The 16,624-nt window shown below is 37.7% G+C and overlaps 2 protein-coding genes across 4 annotated transcripts; one reads left to right on the top strand and one right to left on the bottom strand.

Annotated features, from left to right (window-relative positions):
• Positions 1-232: 232 nt before the first annotated feature.
• Positions 233-5,292, bottom strand: rpusd4 (RNA pseudouridine synthase D4). Its single transcript, XM_056252839.1, has 7 exons — positions 4,971-5,292; positions 4,709-4,874; positions 4,249-4,453; positions 3,460-3,553; positions 1,934-2,084; positions 1,652-1,749; positions 233-578 (listed from the first exon to the last, which is right to left on the bottom strand). The coding sequence occupies exons 1-7, from the start codon at positions 5,133-5,135 to the stop codon at positions 381-383; spliced, it is 1,077 nt and encodes a 358-aa protein (XP_056108814.1). The 5' UTR covers positions 5,136-5,292; the 3' UTR covers positions 233-380.
• On the top strand, positions 497-15,868 carry twf2b (twinfilin actin-binding protein 2b). 3 transcript variants are annotated; one of them, XM_056252837.1, is made up of 12 exons: positions 497-608; positions 6,832-7,135; positions 7,931-8,008; positions 10,872-11,050; positions 11,195-11,290; positions 12,028-12,132; positions 12,243-12,257; positions 12,340-12,381; positions 12,556-12,675; positions 13,187-13,337; positions 13,457-13,578; positions 15,630-15,868. In XM_056252837.1, the coding sequence occupies exons 2-12, from the start codon at positions 7,111-7,113 to the stop codon at positions 15,795-15,797; spliced, it is 1,101 nt and encodes a 366-aa protein (XP_056108812.1). In that variant the 5' UTR covers positions 497-608; positions 6,832-7,110; the 3' UTR covers positions 15,798-15,868. The 3 variants fall into 3 exon arrangements, with proteins under 3 accessions (XP_056108812.1, XP_056108811.1, XP_056108813.1); XM_056252836.1 differs by lacking the exon at positions 497-608 and having other exon boundaries at positions 6,127-7,135; XM_056252838.1 differs by lacking the exons at positions 497-608; positions 6,832-7,135 and having other exon boundaries at positions 10,877-11,050.
• Positions 15,869-16,624: the final 756 nt, after the last annotated feature.

Below are 16,624 nucleotides of genomic sequence, written 5' to 3'. Positions count from 1 at the left end.
TGAACTTTATGAAAATTGGTTAATCAAAATTTGCTTAAGATTAAATTTAACAGTATTTTTGTCAGCATGAGATGATAGTGAAGGTGATACAAATGTAAGTTTACAATATTGACTAATACGGAGTAATTAATCTAATATTGGCAGATGGTACATATAGATAGACCTCTAGTTTGTGCAGTCATTATTTACTCAAGTCTTACAGGTTGGGCAAAGATGTCATTTTTCTCCATAAAACATTTCCAATGATCTTTTATTACAAAGTCTGAAACCAAAACCTCCAGAACGTACAACAACAAAATATCCGGTTTGTACATGACCTTTTCTACAAAGTCAAATCCAATGCAACTTTTCAAAAGTAGTTAATAGCTGTGTGATTCACTTCATTCTTTTCCTGGTAGTGGGATCTGTAGTCTCTTCAAGGCATTGGTGAAGTATTTAGGAAGGGGGCAGGACACTGTAATGTCGCCGTGACCTTTGACCCGTGGCAGAACGATCCTTCGGGAGTGCAGGTGAAGTGGGAGATATCGTGTTTTACTCTGGACCAGGCCCAGTCGTCGCAGTATGCCCTCTGGCAGCTTCTGTAATCCGAAATATGAGACCCACATGTGGTCAGTCTTCAAATGTAACAATGAGTCATGTCTCAAGAAAACACTACACCACCTCTTGATTATTCATTATTAACACAACACTTACTATGTTCATAATACTCTTGTAAAAGCTGGCCCACGATTTGACTAGTGGCTCACTGTGGTTGTGTGCCAACAAGCTTGGATTACGCAATTGTTTATTAAAATATATGTGGTTTGAATGCTTTTTAATCTGGAAATACACTACAGGTCAAAAGTTTGGGGTCAGTAAGATTTTTTTGTAAGGGATAGTTCACTTAAAAATGTATATTCTGTCATCATTTACTCACCCTCAAGTTGTTCTAAACCTGTGTGAGTTTCTTTGTTCTGTTTAACAAAATAAAATCTTTTGAAGAATACAGTTGCTAGACACCATTGACTTCCATACTATGAAAAAAATACTACGGAAGTCAATGGGAATCAGAAACTGTTTGGTTACTGACATTCTTCAAAATATCTTTTTTGTTCAACTGAAGAAAAACTCGTACAGGTTGTGAACAACTATCCCTTTAAATTACTCAAAAAAGACAGTAAAGGCATTAATAAATAATGTTACAAAAGATTTGTATTTCAAACAAATACTGTTCTTTCGAAATTTTTATTCATCAAAGAATCCTGAAAAAACAAAAATATTAGGCAGCACAACTGTTGTCAACATTGAAAATAATAAGAAATATTTCTTGAGCAGCAAATCGGTATATCAGACTGATTTCTGAAAGATCACGTGACATTGAAGACTGGAGTAATGGGTGATGAAAATTCAGATTTGCAATGACAGGAAGAAATTACATTTTAAATATATATATATATACACAGTTATTTAAAATGTAATAATATTCCACAATACTATAGTTTTCACTGTTTTTTGATCAAATAAATGCAGCCTTGGTGAGCATAACAGACTTCTTTCAAAAACATTAAGAAATCTTACCGACCACAAACTTTTGAATGGTAGAGCAGATTTGATTATCATTCAAGGAACCAGTGCTACAACACTTGCTCTAACATTGTTATATTTATCATACCTGGGGTGCTAGTTTGTTCCAGTGAGCATATTTATGGTCTCCGAGAATGGGGCAGGTCAAAGCAAGAGCCATGTGCACTCGAAGTTGGTTTTTTACACCTAAAACAAACATTATAAGAGGTTCTAGTCATCATATGCTTACATTTCTTCATTTAAATATATAAGATGGTATATTATTTTTGGGCAAACCTTGCTACATTTATAATAATTCGGGAGTATAAGGCACAATTAGGAATAACGTTCCGAGTCAGGTATGCTTTCACACGTCATGGTCAGTTAATACCTGTGACAGGCTGCAGTTCCACCAAGCTGCAGCCACTGGTGCTGTCCAGAACCCGATACCGTGTGACTGCACTTTCTGCCTGCCGATGAGCTCTCACCCTGGTCACTCCATCTCCCTCCTCATTCACTTTAAACAATGGGCTCAGACCCATCTGAGCAGAATAAACATTATACTTAAACATTACACATTAATTAAGATCCTATTCTTAAAGTTGACAAGTCAACTATTTTCTAAACGCAGCATCGTATGATTTAATTGTGAAGAATTTATGCAAGTTTCTTTCTTTTTTTTACCTTATAATGTTAAAAATAAATGTAAAAATGTCAGACCTTTCTCTGGTGTTGCATGTTGGACTTCTCTAATCATTTAGTACGCTTAAACCCTGTCCCTTTCTTACAAAAGAGTGCAACAGTCAGGTTTCAACTGCAGTCATTTTCTCCATAGAGAAATTGATTTTTAATGATAACTTAATTCACACCACATAGACAAACACCAACAAACAAGTTGGCCATTGGATTCAGAATTTTTTTTAAACTAACTGTCATGTTCACACTGCCCCAAAAGACACTGACACTGACATTGTTTTCGGGTGAAAACAAACCAACCAACGTCAACAGAAGGCAACAGGGTAACACACTGATCCAACAAAACCCAACAAACGTGTTTGTTGCCGTTTGCCTGTCCAGTGTGAATTGGCCTTTAAACATTTAAAGACAGATCTACTGTGAGTTCAGAAGTTGTTAATCGATGGTATATGCTTTTGTTGTAGCCATCTGTATGCATTTTCAACTTATATAAAAAAAAAAGTTTAACAATTTGTGGAGAAAAACTGTATTACCCATAATGCTGTACAGAAAATTACACCAATCAGAGAGTTGAATGGCTCTGGTTGAAACAAACAAACTCCGCCAAAAGAGCTCTTTAGCTCCACCCACTCTCGTGAAGCGCTACCAATGATGTAAGAGTCAATCTGCTCTCAAAATACTTGTTTGGAATATTTTCCAATGCATTTAAAACATTATTTCTATAGATATAATCAATAGTTTTTTATGTCTCCATTGTTTTCAATTTGATTATGTTGTTTGCAATGCTTGGGATTTTAGTTCTTTCCCTACTGAAGTCTTGTACCTTTGTCTGGTTTCCAAATACTTTTTTGCTTCATATAAAACTTTGTAATTTTGTGATTCACCTCGTAACTGGTTGGCTTGGTTCATAGCTTATAACACTTCAACAAATACTTTTTTTTATTAATGCCTATGGAAAAAATACTTCCGGAACCAGCGCTGCTAAAGCACTCGATTGGCTGCAACCTCACATTCACATCTGCCTCCATCCAATCATCATCCAATGGATAAGACCAAGCCCCACCCTACATTTGATTATTTTTTCAATACTCCGTTTCACTCAGATGTGTCACAATACAGAATTTTTTTTAAATCTTATATTACTTCTCGACTGTAATAAATCAAATTAGTCTTTTTAAGCAGTCTTTAAAAACAGGTTAGAATAGGAAATTGTTTTATTACCTTAAAATGCGGCTGTGGTCCCATGACCTCCTTCTCTATAATGGGAATGTCAATCACTCCCTCGGATGGAACAGGCACACCTACAGTGACTGCCCTGAACAAAATAATATGTTTAAGTTTGTGTAAGTTAGGCTGGAACATTAGCCTGGCTAACGTCAGACCACGTCTCATTGAGATTGAGACGTGGTCTGAGAACCACGTTCATTTTCTCGTATTTGAGGCGTGGTTTACGAATGCCCAGAGCCGTTTATTGGGTTCTACGAATGTCTATCAAATGCGCCTGTACGTAGCTCATAGCCAATCGTTTCAATTATACCAGATGACGTATGTAGAGCGACAGAAATTAGATGAGGAAGACAACGATGGGTCAGAGATTTATGTGCACACGGTGGCGTATGTATCTAAGGCTGCATCGAAAGGTAACTTCGCGTCTGCTGCCATGTTTGATCCATAGGTATAAACAAACTGCTTTGGTGTGTCGCATAGACGTCGTCATCATCTTGCTGCTCCCTCCCCGTTCTGTCTTTCGCTGAGGCGAAAATCTGGTCCATGGTATCCAGGCTGCCTAGCAGCGTGATTAAAATCGCGCTGCGCAAAGGCAGCATGGAGAAACCCAGGCTACTGGAACATGGGAATCAATTGAAAATAAGGAAAAAATGTTGCACTAGTTTAAGTTTATGAGATGCTACACTGCCTTACTATCAAATTAGCCTTTCAGAAAACAATTATTCTAAATTGCATTCAACTAAGACAAGCAACAACAACAAAAAGTTTTGAAGTTTAACTTACAAGAATGTCCTTTCCACTTTGTGTGATCTGATGAGCGTTTGTACATGTTCTGCCGCTTCCTCTGTTTTAGCCAGGATCAAAACTCCAGTATATTCCTTTTCCAGACTGTGGCAAAAATGCAACTGTGATCCTGCCTGCATGCCATCAGTTATCTTGGCCAGCAAAGGCAGACACTCTGAAATGCTGTTTCTGATGCCATTTACATCTATAAGAATGGAGCAGGCAAATTAAGGATTATATTAGTATATGTCTTCAACACTGCATTAGCTGATATGAAACGTTTTTTTTTATATATTTGTATTTTTATATAGAAATAAATAGTGCATAATTTAAAATGGAATATTATCTAGTGCCATAAAATCCCATCGATATACAAAATAATTATTAAAAATGTTTTCAATAAATAATAATAAAACATAATATAGTACATTCCTTTAAAAAAATGATGTCAAATACTCACTATGCAAAGGCACACCATATGGTTTATTTATGGCGATTATGTTTTGGTCTTCATAAAGCATGCTCCTATAAAGAGCTTTTGCGAGCACACTAGGGTGAATAGACTGCAGTTGTTGAGAGAACTGTTTGAGTTCATTCACTCTGTTCTGTAGAGGTGACACCGGAACCTTTGGAGTGGAACGAAAAAAGACGGAACCTAAATGGTTGCACACAAACTCACTTTAGTCTAAACAGAAAATACATGTATAAACAACGCCGCCAACCTCATTTTTGTCATCTATCCGTTTTTCTTGTTCACTCCGGAGTCTGTTCGCGATATCTGCTGCTTTCAGTCCCGTTTTCCGGTTAGAAGCGAGGGCCTCGGTCTTTGAAGCTGTGGCGTACGCTCTCATGAGCATCGTATATGTCACCTCACGTGCGTGTCGCATTTTCACAGATCAGCAGTTCAAAAGTAACTCTCTTTCTAAAAACCTGCGCCCCGAGATCTTACATAATTCATTGCTGTATATATCCGAATAAAAATGCGAGTATGACAGTTAAAGCCGCGTAATCAAGTGGACACTAAACACATCACATAAGTAAGAACACATGAGCAAGAAGAAGCAATGCACAACAGTTCAAAATAAAAGTCGCTATAGGCAGAGATGTTTCAAATGTTTTGAGTCACTGACATCTGCTCAGTAATTCGTTCCGGAATCTAATTACACTGGTTGATCCATTAAAAATAATGGCCTCAAAAGAGTCATTTGTTCTGGATAAGATTTTGATTAATTTAAAAAAGAATAGGTCGGTGCTATTTGCTATTTTCAATTCATGAATCTTGCCTCAGATCAATTTGTAATTGGATAAAATAAACATTTAAACCCTCTGCAAACGACAAATTATGCTACTGAGCCATTTGTGCATTTTCGATTCACAAAAAAAAAAAACACACATTAGAGTAGTGGATATACATAACATTAGTACAGTATAAAATAAAAGTTATTGGGCAACATAAATTATATTACATAAAAATACCAAACTAACAAAGCTATAGACTTATAGGCTATATTTTACTCACAAAATGTTTTGATTCACAAAAATTGGATCATAAGAGTCAATCGTTTCAAGAATCAGACTACACTGGTCCCGCTGTGTTTCTGATTCACCAAAAAGAACCACTCATAAGAGTAATAAAAACATGGAACTGGTTCTGAATGTGTTTTCAGAACTATTTGTCAGTAAATACTTGCAAAATGTAGCATAATATAATATGAACAGTAGCCAGCCTGGCTATTGTTTAGTTTGTCATTATGCGTGCTTTCTAAAAAAAAAGGGCTGAAAAACAGGACGAATTCCTTCTAAATATTATTTAGCAACGCATACGAACAAGTCTATATTAACCTTTTTTTCCTCTCAACAATAAATTTAACTATAGTTAATTTTGAAATAAAAAGTGTGTGGTGTGTGAAGAAGAAAGAGAATCTATGTGTGCAGAGCATCTTTGGAGGGAGGGCTGCGTTGAATAATGAATAATGGCTGGGTTTGTGCTCACAGCTAAGTGAATTAAACATGAAGCCAACACTAGCAAACTCACAGGTATGTTCTCTATCTTTCTGTCTTTATACACATAAGTATTATCAGATTTAAACCTTTTTGTCCGTTAGATGCCCTGACAAAAGAAACTCCCCTGAAAAACCTTTTAAAGACACAATACTGCACTTTTTCCTTCAATCAAATCTCATAAACCTCATGTAAAATCACAAAGATTGGTAGAGGTGGTTTACTATTTGAAATGGCTTTTGGGTAGCTGGTTAGGTTGTCTAAATAAACAGCCTGTCCTGCTGGTTGGGGGTCAGCAGCCGCCTGCACGGTATCTCATGTCAGCCCTGTGGAATTTGAGCTCCCACAGGCCGCTGGTTTATATGCTCCTATCAGGTCCTCGATGTGTGCAAGTGATAATGTGCCATTTCTTTTCACAAATGGAGCGTTGCATAACTGTTTGTAGAAGAGCGAGACAGATAGATAATGTCCAGACTCTCACTTACAACACAGTCTTTTATTTGACACCAGAGCTAACCTACAGCATTATAATGCAGCTCATCACAGGTAACAGATGTTGTCTTCCACTTTATACCCCATTAGGGCCACCGGTGATGGGTGAATAATACTAGATGGGTGGTGTGCTGGAACCCATCCCCTGACAGGTGTAATATTAGGCTACACATCTTCCTCAGTTCCGCAGATCGAGTTTCAAACAGGATTCCCCAGGTAAGATGCTTAAGGGGCGTTGATGTCATTGTACGGAAGTGAGTTGGACCACACTGCTGGGCACAGATAGCAGTGCCACTGAAGACAATAGGAGGACAACGTGGGAGTTTCAACAGGAATTCGGACTGAGCTGGAGCATCACCGGGACTTGGGATGTCGCATCAGACTGGTATCCATGGTAAGCACAAGCAAATCTTTATTTCAATGCCCCGCAGCCCATATGAATTTATAATATTCGAGTAAAACCACTTTATATTTTTACTCTTCTCCTTTTAGTGAATGGGAAGCATTAATCTTTAGTTAGAAGTGCAATATAAACTATGAAGATACACAATAAAGGCAAAATGAAAGATGCTTGGAATGACACCTGTAAAAGCTCCAGATAAAACATTAGTCTACTAGTGCATCAAAACCTTGCGTTAACCTTTCTCAGATTTCCTTGGAGTCTATGTGCAAATGTACACATTTGAAGGCAAAGGGAATTGAATTATCTATTAAAAAGAAAACTTTAAATTTCCTAACTCTTGGTTTTAGCAAACAGACATTTGGTTACAGAGGTAGTCATTTAGTGGTAGCCTATTTAATTATATAGGACTAGGAGTGATCATATTAGACTGTGTTTTATGTGAATGATGATGGGAGGTAATTTAAGCTTACGGGCGGAAGCGCCGCTCCTCATCCATCTCACCTGCACCTACATCATTTATGAGTCCTGATGCCCCGTTGCCATGGTGAGGCCAAGAATGAGGCACAGGCCACACAGTGTGGAAGCAGTGTAACATTTCCTTTGTCTCAGGCAATTTTCTTTTTTTTAAACTAAGTCCTCTAGTCGTTTGGAAGAATTTATAATATGAAATATGATGGGATTGTCATTTTCATTGTCAGTATTATAATATATGACATAAAAAAATTCTCAGTTTTAACCAATTTGTATTTTCCCTGCTGTATTGTCATACCTCTCTGCTGAAACCAGCATCTCCAGACTTGAGAGAGTTCCTCGTGAAGGCGAGAAGAGGAGCTGTCAGAGTGATGAAGATTGTGATAAGGAGCGGTGAGTAGGAGCATTTTTTTGTGAGAACTTCTATTTAAATACACTGAGGATGGTTTTGGTTCGAGCTTTTATTTTTAATTTATGAACGTCATTGCATTAGAGAAAATATCAAAACCATCTACAAGCAACAAATTATGCTAGACCTTTGATTTACATTTTTCAATCTTTTTTGCAAGGTCATTTTAGTGGATGAATGTTAATACCCTTGTGAATACCCTTGTAAAAAAGAAAATGTTGAAATTACTCTTTAAAGTTAATATATTTTACATGTTCTACATTGCAACCTAATCAGACAATAGCAGTCATTAGGAAATTGCATAAACCCCCGGTTATACAGACAAGGCTGAAGTTAGTCCCAGACTAAAATGCATGTTTGAGCTGTTTTAACTGAAAGCGACTTGCACTGGCATATCTTAAAACATGTCAGTGCCATTGTTTTGTCTTAAGATGAACACCAGTAATGTTTTTTTCTGAGGCACATTTATGAAAATGTATGTCCTAATTGAACTATGGCCTAATCCTGGCTTAATTTAAGCCCTGTCTGTGAAACCAGACCATTAAAGATGTACTTAGTCCTACTTAAGAGGGTCAAAAAGTCTGAAGTTCAGATAATTGCATTTTTTATTTATTTAAATGCAGTGAAAGTTGGCAAGAAACAGAAGTTGCACTAGTCTTTTCTTTCCTATTGTGACGTTTATCTTAGTGAAACGGCTTCTCAAACGAGAAAAAATGTAGGGTGGGACTTTATTGTGTTAATCGGGAATTGATTGGATCTTTGGATGGTTGTGGTTTGCTATTGGTCGATCTCATGTGAGTGACAGTGCCTTCGCACCAGTAAACACATCATTAGAGAAGAGTGCAAGTGGGAGGGAAAGTTATTTTGATTTAATATTACGGAGGCACCTGAATTTAAAAAATAATGATGTGTATGATAAATCATTTATAATAAATACTGCAAAATTCCATAATAAAACAAAACAAGAATTTTCATTTCAGATAGAAAGTTTTCAGTTTTCATTTCATTGTCACTTTAACATGCAATTAAGTGTCCGGAAACATACATTCTTTTAAGAATATTATTTCAGTAATAACTATTTTTAAAAATCACACTTAAGTGTAATTCTTTTTCACAACTTATGTTCATACAAACATGTGTTCATCATTTAGATTGTTTTATCATTTAAAACCAAACAATTTACATTTGTGAGATGTTTTGTTTAAAACGTGCTTTCATATCTTTCTTTTATAATAAATGGCACTAGGTTTTATGTTTTGTCATATATTGCAAAAAACAAATATATATATATATATACAGTATATATACACTCACCGGCCACTTTATTAGGTACACCTGTCCAACTGCTCGTTAACACTTAATTTCTAAGCAGCCAATCACATGGCGGCAACTCAGTGCATTTAGGCATGTAGACATGGTCAAGACAATCTCCTGCAGTTCAAACCGAGCATCAGTATGGGGAAGAAAGGTGATTTGAGTGACTTTGAACGTGGCATGATTGTTGGTGCCAGAAGGGCTGGTCTAAGTATTTCAGAAACTGCTAATCTACTGGGATTTTCACGCACAACCATCTCTAGGGTTTACAGAGAATGGTCCGAAAAAGAAAAAACATCCAGTGAGCGGCAGTTCTGTGGGCGGAAATGCCTTGTTGATGCCAGAGGTCAGAGGAGAATGGCCAGACTGGTTCGAGCTGATAGAAGGGCAACAGTGACTGAAATAACCACTCGTTACAACCGAGGTATGCAGCAAAGCATTTGTGAAGCCACAACACGCACAACCTTGAGGCGGATGGGCTACAACAGCAGAAGACTCCACCGGGTACCACTCATCTCCACTACAAATAGGAAAAAGAGGCTACAATTTGCAAGAGCTCACCAAAATTGAACAGTTGAAGACTGGAAAAATGTTGCCTGGTCTGATGAGTCTCGATTTCTGTTGAGACATTCAGATGTTAGAGTCAGAATTTGGCGTAAACAGAATGAGAACATGGAACCATCATGCCTTGTTACCGCTGTGCAGGCTGGTGGTGGTGGTGTAATGGTGTGGGGGATGTTTTCCTGGCACACTTTAGGCCCCTTAGTGCCAATTGGGCATCGTTTAAATGCCACGGCCTACCTGAGAATTGTTTCTGACCATGTCCATCCCTTTATGGCCACCATGTACCCATCCTCTGATGGCTACTTCCACCATGTCACAAAGCTCTAATCATTTCAAATTGGTTTCTTGAACATGACAATGAGTTCACTGTACTAAAATGGCCTCCACAGTCACCAGATCTCAACCCAATAGAGCATCTTTGGGATGTGGTGGAACGGGAGATTCGCATCATGGATGTGCAGCCGACAAATCTGCGGCAACTGTGTGATGCCATCATGTCAATATGGACCAAACTCCCTGAGGAATGCTTCCAGCACCTTGTTGAATCTATGCCACGAAGAATTGAGGCAGTTCTGAAGGCAAAAGGGGGTCCAACCCGTTACTAGCATGGGGTACCTAATAAAGTGGCCGGTGAGTGTATATACAGTATATATATATATATGTGTGTGTGTGTGTGTGTATCTATATATATATATACACACACACACACACACACACACATTTTTAAGAGTAACAACTTATAGCTTAACAAATATATTTTAGTCACTTGCTGACCCTTAATAATGTCAAGTAAAAGGTGAAGATAAATTGGACTGTGGAATGTTATACATGCAGTGTGTGATAACAGTGGCACCATGCTGTTTTTGGATCCAGACTGATAGTCAGTGCATTTATCTGGGGCTACTGCAAGTAGTCAAGGTGTGTGTTATGAGGTGTGTATGTGTGTGTATGTGTCTGTGTGTGTTTCAGAGCAGCTGGTGTTGGGAGGGTACAGAGAGGTTTCTCAGAGCTGGGATCAGGACTATGACGCATGTGTCCTGCCCATGCTGGACGGCCTAGAACCCTGCTATATCCTTTTCCGCCTCGACTCACAGAACCAGCTGGGATATGAGTGGCTGTTTATCTCCTGGTCGCCAGACCAGTCACCAGTAAGTAGAAAACACATGATAAAGTGAAATGTGTGCACAAGCTCTCACCATCTCACTCTATAAATAATGTTCCCTTTAGCCCCTTGGGTTTAAAATACTGTGAATTACCCTTCTGAGTGACAACGTTCATTCTACACCACACAGGTGAGGTTAAAGATGGTGTATGCTGCTACCAGAGCCACACTGAAGAAAGAGTTCGGGGGAAGTCACATAAATGATGAACTGTTCGGAACAGTCCAGGTGTGTAGGCGGGTTTGCTTGGCATGATTTTATTTGATAATTTTACCTGTATTTTATCTATAAACTAGTTACCAAGGGTGCTTCTACTTTAACAGCCGAGGGGGAGTGACGGTATATTGACTGAATCCTTCTCATTTTTGAATTCCATTCCAATCAATCTCTCTGTTTTCCCTTTTTGGAAAGTCATGGAAATGCTATCATGGCGAACATTTCCTTTGGGAATGCAAAAATGATATCTTCTGAGAATCTGATTGCCTAAAATTCCGCAAATGACCAATCAGAATCAAGTAAACCAGAAAGTTCATCATTATGTGATGCCTGAATGTCACGACTGACAAATCAGAATAGAACTTGCAGAGAGTTATGTAAAACAAATGATTTAATATGATCTAATAATGTGTTTTCCTGACATATTACCTTTGTCCATTTGTTTTCTGCTTTAGATACTCAAAAATAAGATTCTTTTTTGATTTGGTTCCATGAAGAACCTTTAACATCCCACAAATGGTTCTTTACAGTGGAAAACGTTTCTTAGTTTAGAATCTTAAAATGTTCTTCACATTAAGAAAGAAACCTTTTGGAAACTTTATTTAAGAGTTTAGATTTTATTGTGATTTTCCTTTTTTACTGGGTTTACAACAGTAAACCTACTCACCTTTGGTCAGGTTCCTTCAGGTCACATGATAAGAAGTGTGATGATGTGTCATCTAAGCACTGTTTACTGTTGTGACCTGCAGGAAGACATCTGTTTCCAAGGTTATCTACGACATCTGTCCTCCTCCTCCATCCCGGCCCCCCTCACCACTGCTGAGCAACAACTCCATCAGATTAAAATAACAGAGGTGAGGAAGGCCCGAAATGTGTACATCACAGCATAAAACTGAATATGTAAATGTTTGTCTGACTTTAATGTCTAATAAATTCATGTATTCCTTTCCAATGCACCTAACAGGACAGAGTGGCACGGGTAAGTGTCCTGTGATTCAATTTGTTTTCAAGTGTGTATTACTAAGTGGATTTACACTAAACTTTTGTACTTTTCTATTTAGGATGAGCGAAGACGAGTTGCCACTGTAAGTGGTCAAGCAAAGGTAGCCTCAGCTCTCTATTCGCATTAAAATATTATTAGAAATATTGGTGTTACAGAGTAAAAATATATAATATTTTTTATAAATAAATAAACATATATATATATATATATATATATATATATATAACAAATGTGTGTGTGTGTGTGTGTGTGTGTGTGTGTCTTTCTGATACAGACAGAGATCAGCGTGGATAGTAAAAATCCGACTTTACAGGGTTTGGCGTTCCCATTGCAAGAGGAGGCTAAACATGCTTTACAGCAACTTAAACACAAACGCATCAATTACATTCAACTAGTAAGTCCCACACACATACACTATACACACACATGTATTTATTATACATGTATTATATGTAGGTTCAAAAGCAAAATGTTCAGACTGCCACTTATACTTCTAACAGTAGAGGTTACACTGAATAAGCACATAACATATGCATTATGCAATGGATTGCTTTTCATAATGCTGGCATTGAATAGGCTGTTTATTTTGCGGATTTTAAAAACAGGATTCTCTGCATAATATTACATCTTGGAATACATTAGGAAACAATACACCTAAATTCAAAATATACATAATGCAGTAAGCGTATACTAGCATTCAAAAGTTTGGGGTCGGTAAGATTGTTTAAATGTTTTTAAATAAAAGTCTCTTATGCTCAACGAGGCCGCATTTATTTGAGCAAAAATACAGTAATATTTTGAAATATTATTACAATCTAAAATAGCGGTTTTCTGTTTTAATATATTTTAAAATGTAATTTATTGTGTAAATCACAAAGCACTTTTTTTACTGTATCATCTTTAAGAGACTGGACACCGAACGAGAGACAATTGAGCTGGTCCACACTAGTCCTACAGAGACCAAAGAGCTGCCAAGCAGAATCCCCACTGATGCCCCACGATACCACTTCTTCCTGTACAAACACACCCATCAAGGACAGGCACTGGAAGCTGTAGGTTAGTGTCAAGATATTAATTCAACTTTTTTTTCTGACAATTAAGCTGAGTTGGCTTCTTATGATTAGTAATGTTTCTACAAAGCTAATGTCATGTTTGTGCTTGAATATGTGGACCAGTTTTCATCTACTCCATGCCCGGGTATAGTTGTAGCATCAAAGAAAGGATGCTTTACTCCAGCTGTAAGAATCGACTGCTGGATGAGGTAGAGAGAGACTATCACATAGAGATCGCCAAAAAGGTACACTGACAACAACAACTGGTCCTAAAACTGTACAGTATGTTTTTCAAGTTAGCTGAGTAGAAGCTTTGAACCGAGTAGAAGAGTAGGCCTATAAAGTACAAAGTACATGTTTTACTGGACTGGTCATCATGTCCGTCCGTCCGTCCGTCCGTCTGTCATCTATCTATCTATCTATCTATCTATCTATCTATCTATCTATCTATCTATCTATCTATCTATCTATCTATCTATCTATCTATCTATCTATCTATTAAAAATATATAACTAAAATCACAGTCCCTCGAACTTAACTTTTATTAAGAAATTGCAATTGGCCACAACTGTGGTCATTCATCCATATTCAATGATCCGTCTATATTCAACTAAGAATACACTCACCGGCCACTTTATTAGGTACCCCATGCTAGAAACGGGTTGGACCCCCTTTTGCCTTCAGAACTGCCTCAATTCTTCGTGGCATAGATTCAACAAGGTGCTGGAAGCATTCCTCAGGGAGTTTGGTCCATATTGACATGATGGCATCACACAGTTGCCGCAGATTTGTCGGCTGCACATCCATGATGCGAATCTCCCGTTCCACCACATCCCAAAGATGCTCTATTGGGTTGAGATCTGGTGACTGTGGAGGCCATTTTAGTACAGTGAACTCATTGTCATGTTCAAGAAACCAATTTGAAATGATTAGAGCTTTGTGACATGGTGGAAGTAGCCATCAGAGGATGGGTACATGGTGGCCATAAAGGGATGGACATGGTCAGAAACAATGCTCAGGTAGGCCGTGGCATTTATACGATGCCCAATTGGCACTAAGGGGCCTAAAGTGTGCCAGGAAAACATCCCCCACACCATTACACCACCACCACCAGCCTGCACAGTGGTAACAAGGCATGATGGTTCCATGTTCTCATTCTGTTTACGCCAAATTCTGACTCTAACATCTGAATGTCTCAACAGAAATCGAGACTCATCAGACCAGGCAACATTTTTCCAGTCTTCAACTGTTCAATTTTGGTGAGCTCTTGCAAATTGTAGCCTCTTTTTCCTATTTGTAGTGGAGATGAGTGGTACCCGGTGGAGTCTCCTGCTGTTGTAGCCCATCCGCCTCAAGGTTGTGCGTGTTGTGGCTTCACAAATGCTTTGCTGCATACCTCGGTTGTAACGAGTGGTCATTTCAGTCACTGTTGCCCTTCTATCAGCTCGAACCAGTCTGGCCATTCTCCTCTGACCTCTGGCATCAACAAGGCATTTCCGCCCACAGAACTGCCGCTCACTGGATGTTTTTTATTTTTCGGACCATTCTCTGTAAACCCTAGAGATGGTTGTGCGTGAAAATCCCAGTAGATTAGCAGTTTCTGAAATACTCAGACCAGCCCTTCTGGCACCAACAATCATGCCACGTTCAAAGTCACTCAAATCACCTTTCATCCCCATACTGATGCTCGGTTTGAACTGCAGGAGATTGTCTTGACCATGTCTACATGCCTAAATGCACTGAGTTGCCGCCATGTGATTGGCTGCTTAGAAATTAAGTGTTAACGAGCAGTTGGACAGGTGTACCTAATAAAGTGGCCGGTGAGTGTATATCCTTTCATCAGTAAATTTTTAAAAGCTTAGAAAATGTTACTTTTAAATTATTAAGAAATGTGACCGCTTATGTTTATGTTGTTGGCTACATACATTACATTTTAAAAGTAAAACCTACATTAGTGAATATATGCAATAAAAAGACATACTGTTCAAAATCATTCTATTTTGATTTGGTGCTCATGAAACATTTGTTATTATTTTCAATGTTAAATACGGTTTTGCTGCTTAATTTTTTAAACCATGATACATAATTTTCAGGATTCTTTGATCAATAAAGTTCAAAAGAACAGCATTTATTTGTAATAGATATCTTTTGTAACATTATAAATGTCTTTACTGTCCCTTTTGTGCACTCAATTGAATGCATCCTTGCTGAATAGAAGTATTAATCAAATCTAATCTAATCAAATGCATATATTCATGCACATTTCAGTTAATATATTTATGTGTCATGTGTGTAGATGGAGATTGATAGTGGAGAGGGGCTGACGGAGGATTTCCTATATGAAGAGGTGTACCCGATGCAGCATGCTCTGAAACAAGCCTTCACCAAGCCAAAGGGCCCTACAGGGAAACGAGGGAACAAGCGTCTAATCAGAGGAGCGGGAGAGAATGGAGATGAGAGCTAGATTTTTACAGTCAACAAATGTAAAATGACACCAGATACACATGTTTAATTTCACCCTCAATGATCTGTAGCCTGTTTCTAAAAATCATTTTTTATTTTAACAAGTCTTCTTTCACTCTGAAACTCATTCTCACACGGTTTTCAAGGCCACATAAATGTGTTGTTTAGGTGATGATTTTTATGTTATAATTGAAATAAAATCTATTAATCTGTCTTATTAAATCTCAGTTTTTGTTTTACGTTGGAACAGCATTTTGTTTAGTTAACATTTGGTAAAGCACATTTTGACTGTTGGATTTTTTATTTTTATTTAACTAAACCTTATTAAGATATCTGTAGCCTACCTTTCAGGTAATCAAAAATCATTAGTTATGACTGCAGTTTAAAAAAATACCATTTTCACCTGATATAATGGAATAAATAAAAGAATAAATTCTAGTAGCCCTAGATATAGATAGGCCTTATTAGTTTAGTAGAAGCACATTATACATTATACATTTTGAATTTATTATTTATTTTATTAATATCATTTCATTTATTATTTATTATAAACCTTTTCCCATTGTTTTTGTTTTCTGGGTAGGCCTGTGTCTATTAAAGGGTTAATGCTGATCCAGGGCCTGACCAGTTACCATGCAGGATGTTAGATGTTATTAACTATATGACTAACATTCTGGCAAAACACATTTTCAGGAATTATACTATGCGTAGCCTACCTTGCAGTCACCTCCCACTCCCATCACAGCCCCAGAGATCTATAGCTCACAGATCTCTCAGTCCATGCTGCTGGCGCAGAGGTCAGTTTCAGCATTCCTGGAAAGTCTGTAG

The sequence above is a fragment of the Rhinichthys klamathensis genome, unplaced genomic scaffold, assembly GCF_029890125.1.
Source record: "Rhinichthys klamathensis goyatoka isolate OS25496 unplaced genomic scaffold, OSU_Roscu_1.1 h1tg000098l_1, whole genome shotgun sequence".
Classification (NCBI taxonomy): Eukaryota; Metazoa; Chordata; class Actinopteri; order Cypriniformes; family Leuciscidae; genus Rhinichthys; species Rhinichthys klamathensis.
This window is presented reverse-complemented; position numbering and strand designations above follow the sequence as displayed.

Bases quoted from the DNA above. Each gene is read 5' to 3' on its own strand.
- rpusd4 (XM_056252839.1), bottom strand. From the start codon at position 5,135: ATGCGACACGCACGTGAGGTGACATATACGATGCTCATGAGAGCGTAC. The intron at 4,875-4,970 runs GTTGGCGGCGTT...TCCACTCCAAAG, and splicing joins GGATAGATGACAAAAATGAG to GTTCCGGTGTCACCTCTACA. The intron at 1,750-1,933 runs GTATTAACTGAC...TGTTTGTTTTAG, and splicing joins GGAACTGCAGCCTGTCACAG to GTGTAAAAAACCAACTTCGA.
- twf2b (XM_056252837.1), top strand. From the start codon at position 7,111: ATGTCGCATCAGACTGGTATCCATG. The intron at 8,009-10,871 runs GTGAGTAGGAGC...TGTGTGTTTCAG, and splicing joins GAAGATTGTGATAAGGAGCG to AGCAGCTGGTGTTGGGAGGG. The intron at 11,291-12,027 runs GTGTGTAGGCGG...TGTGACCTGCAG, and splicing joins AACTGTTCGGAACAGTCCAG to GAAGACATCTGTTTCCAAGG.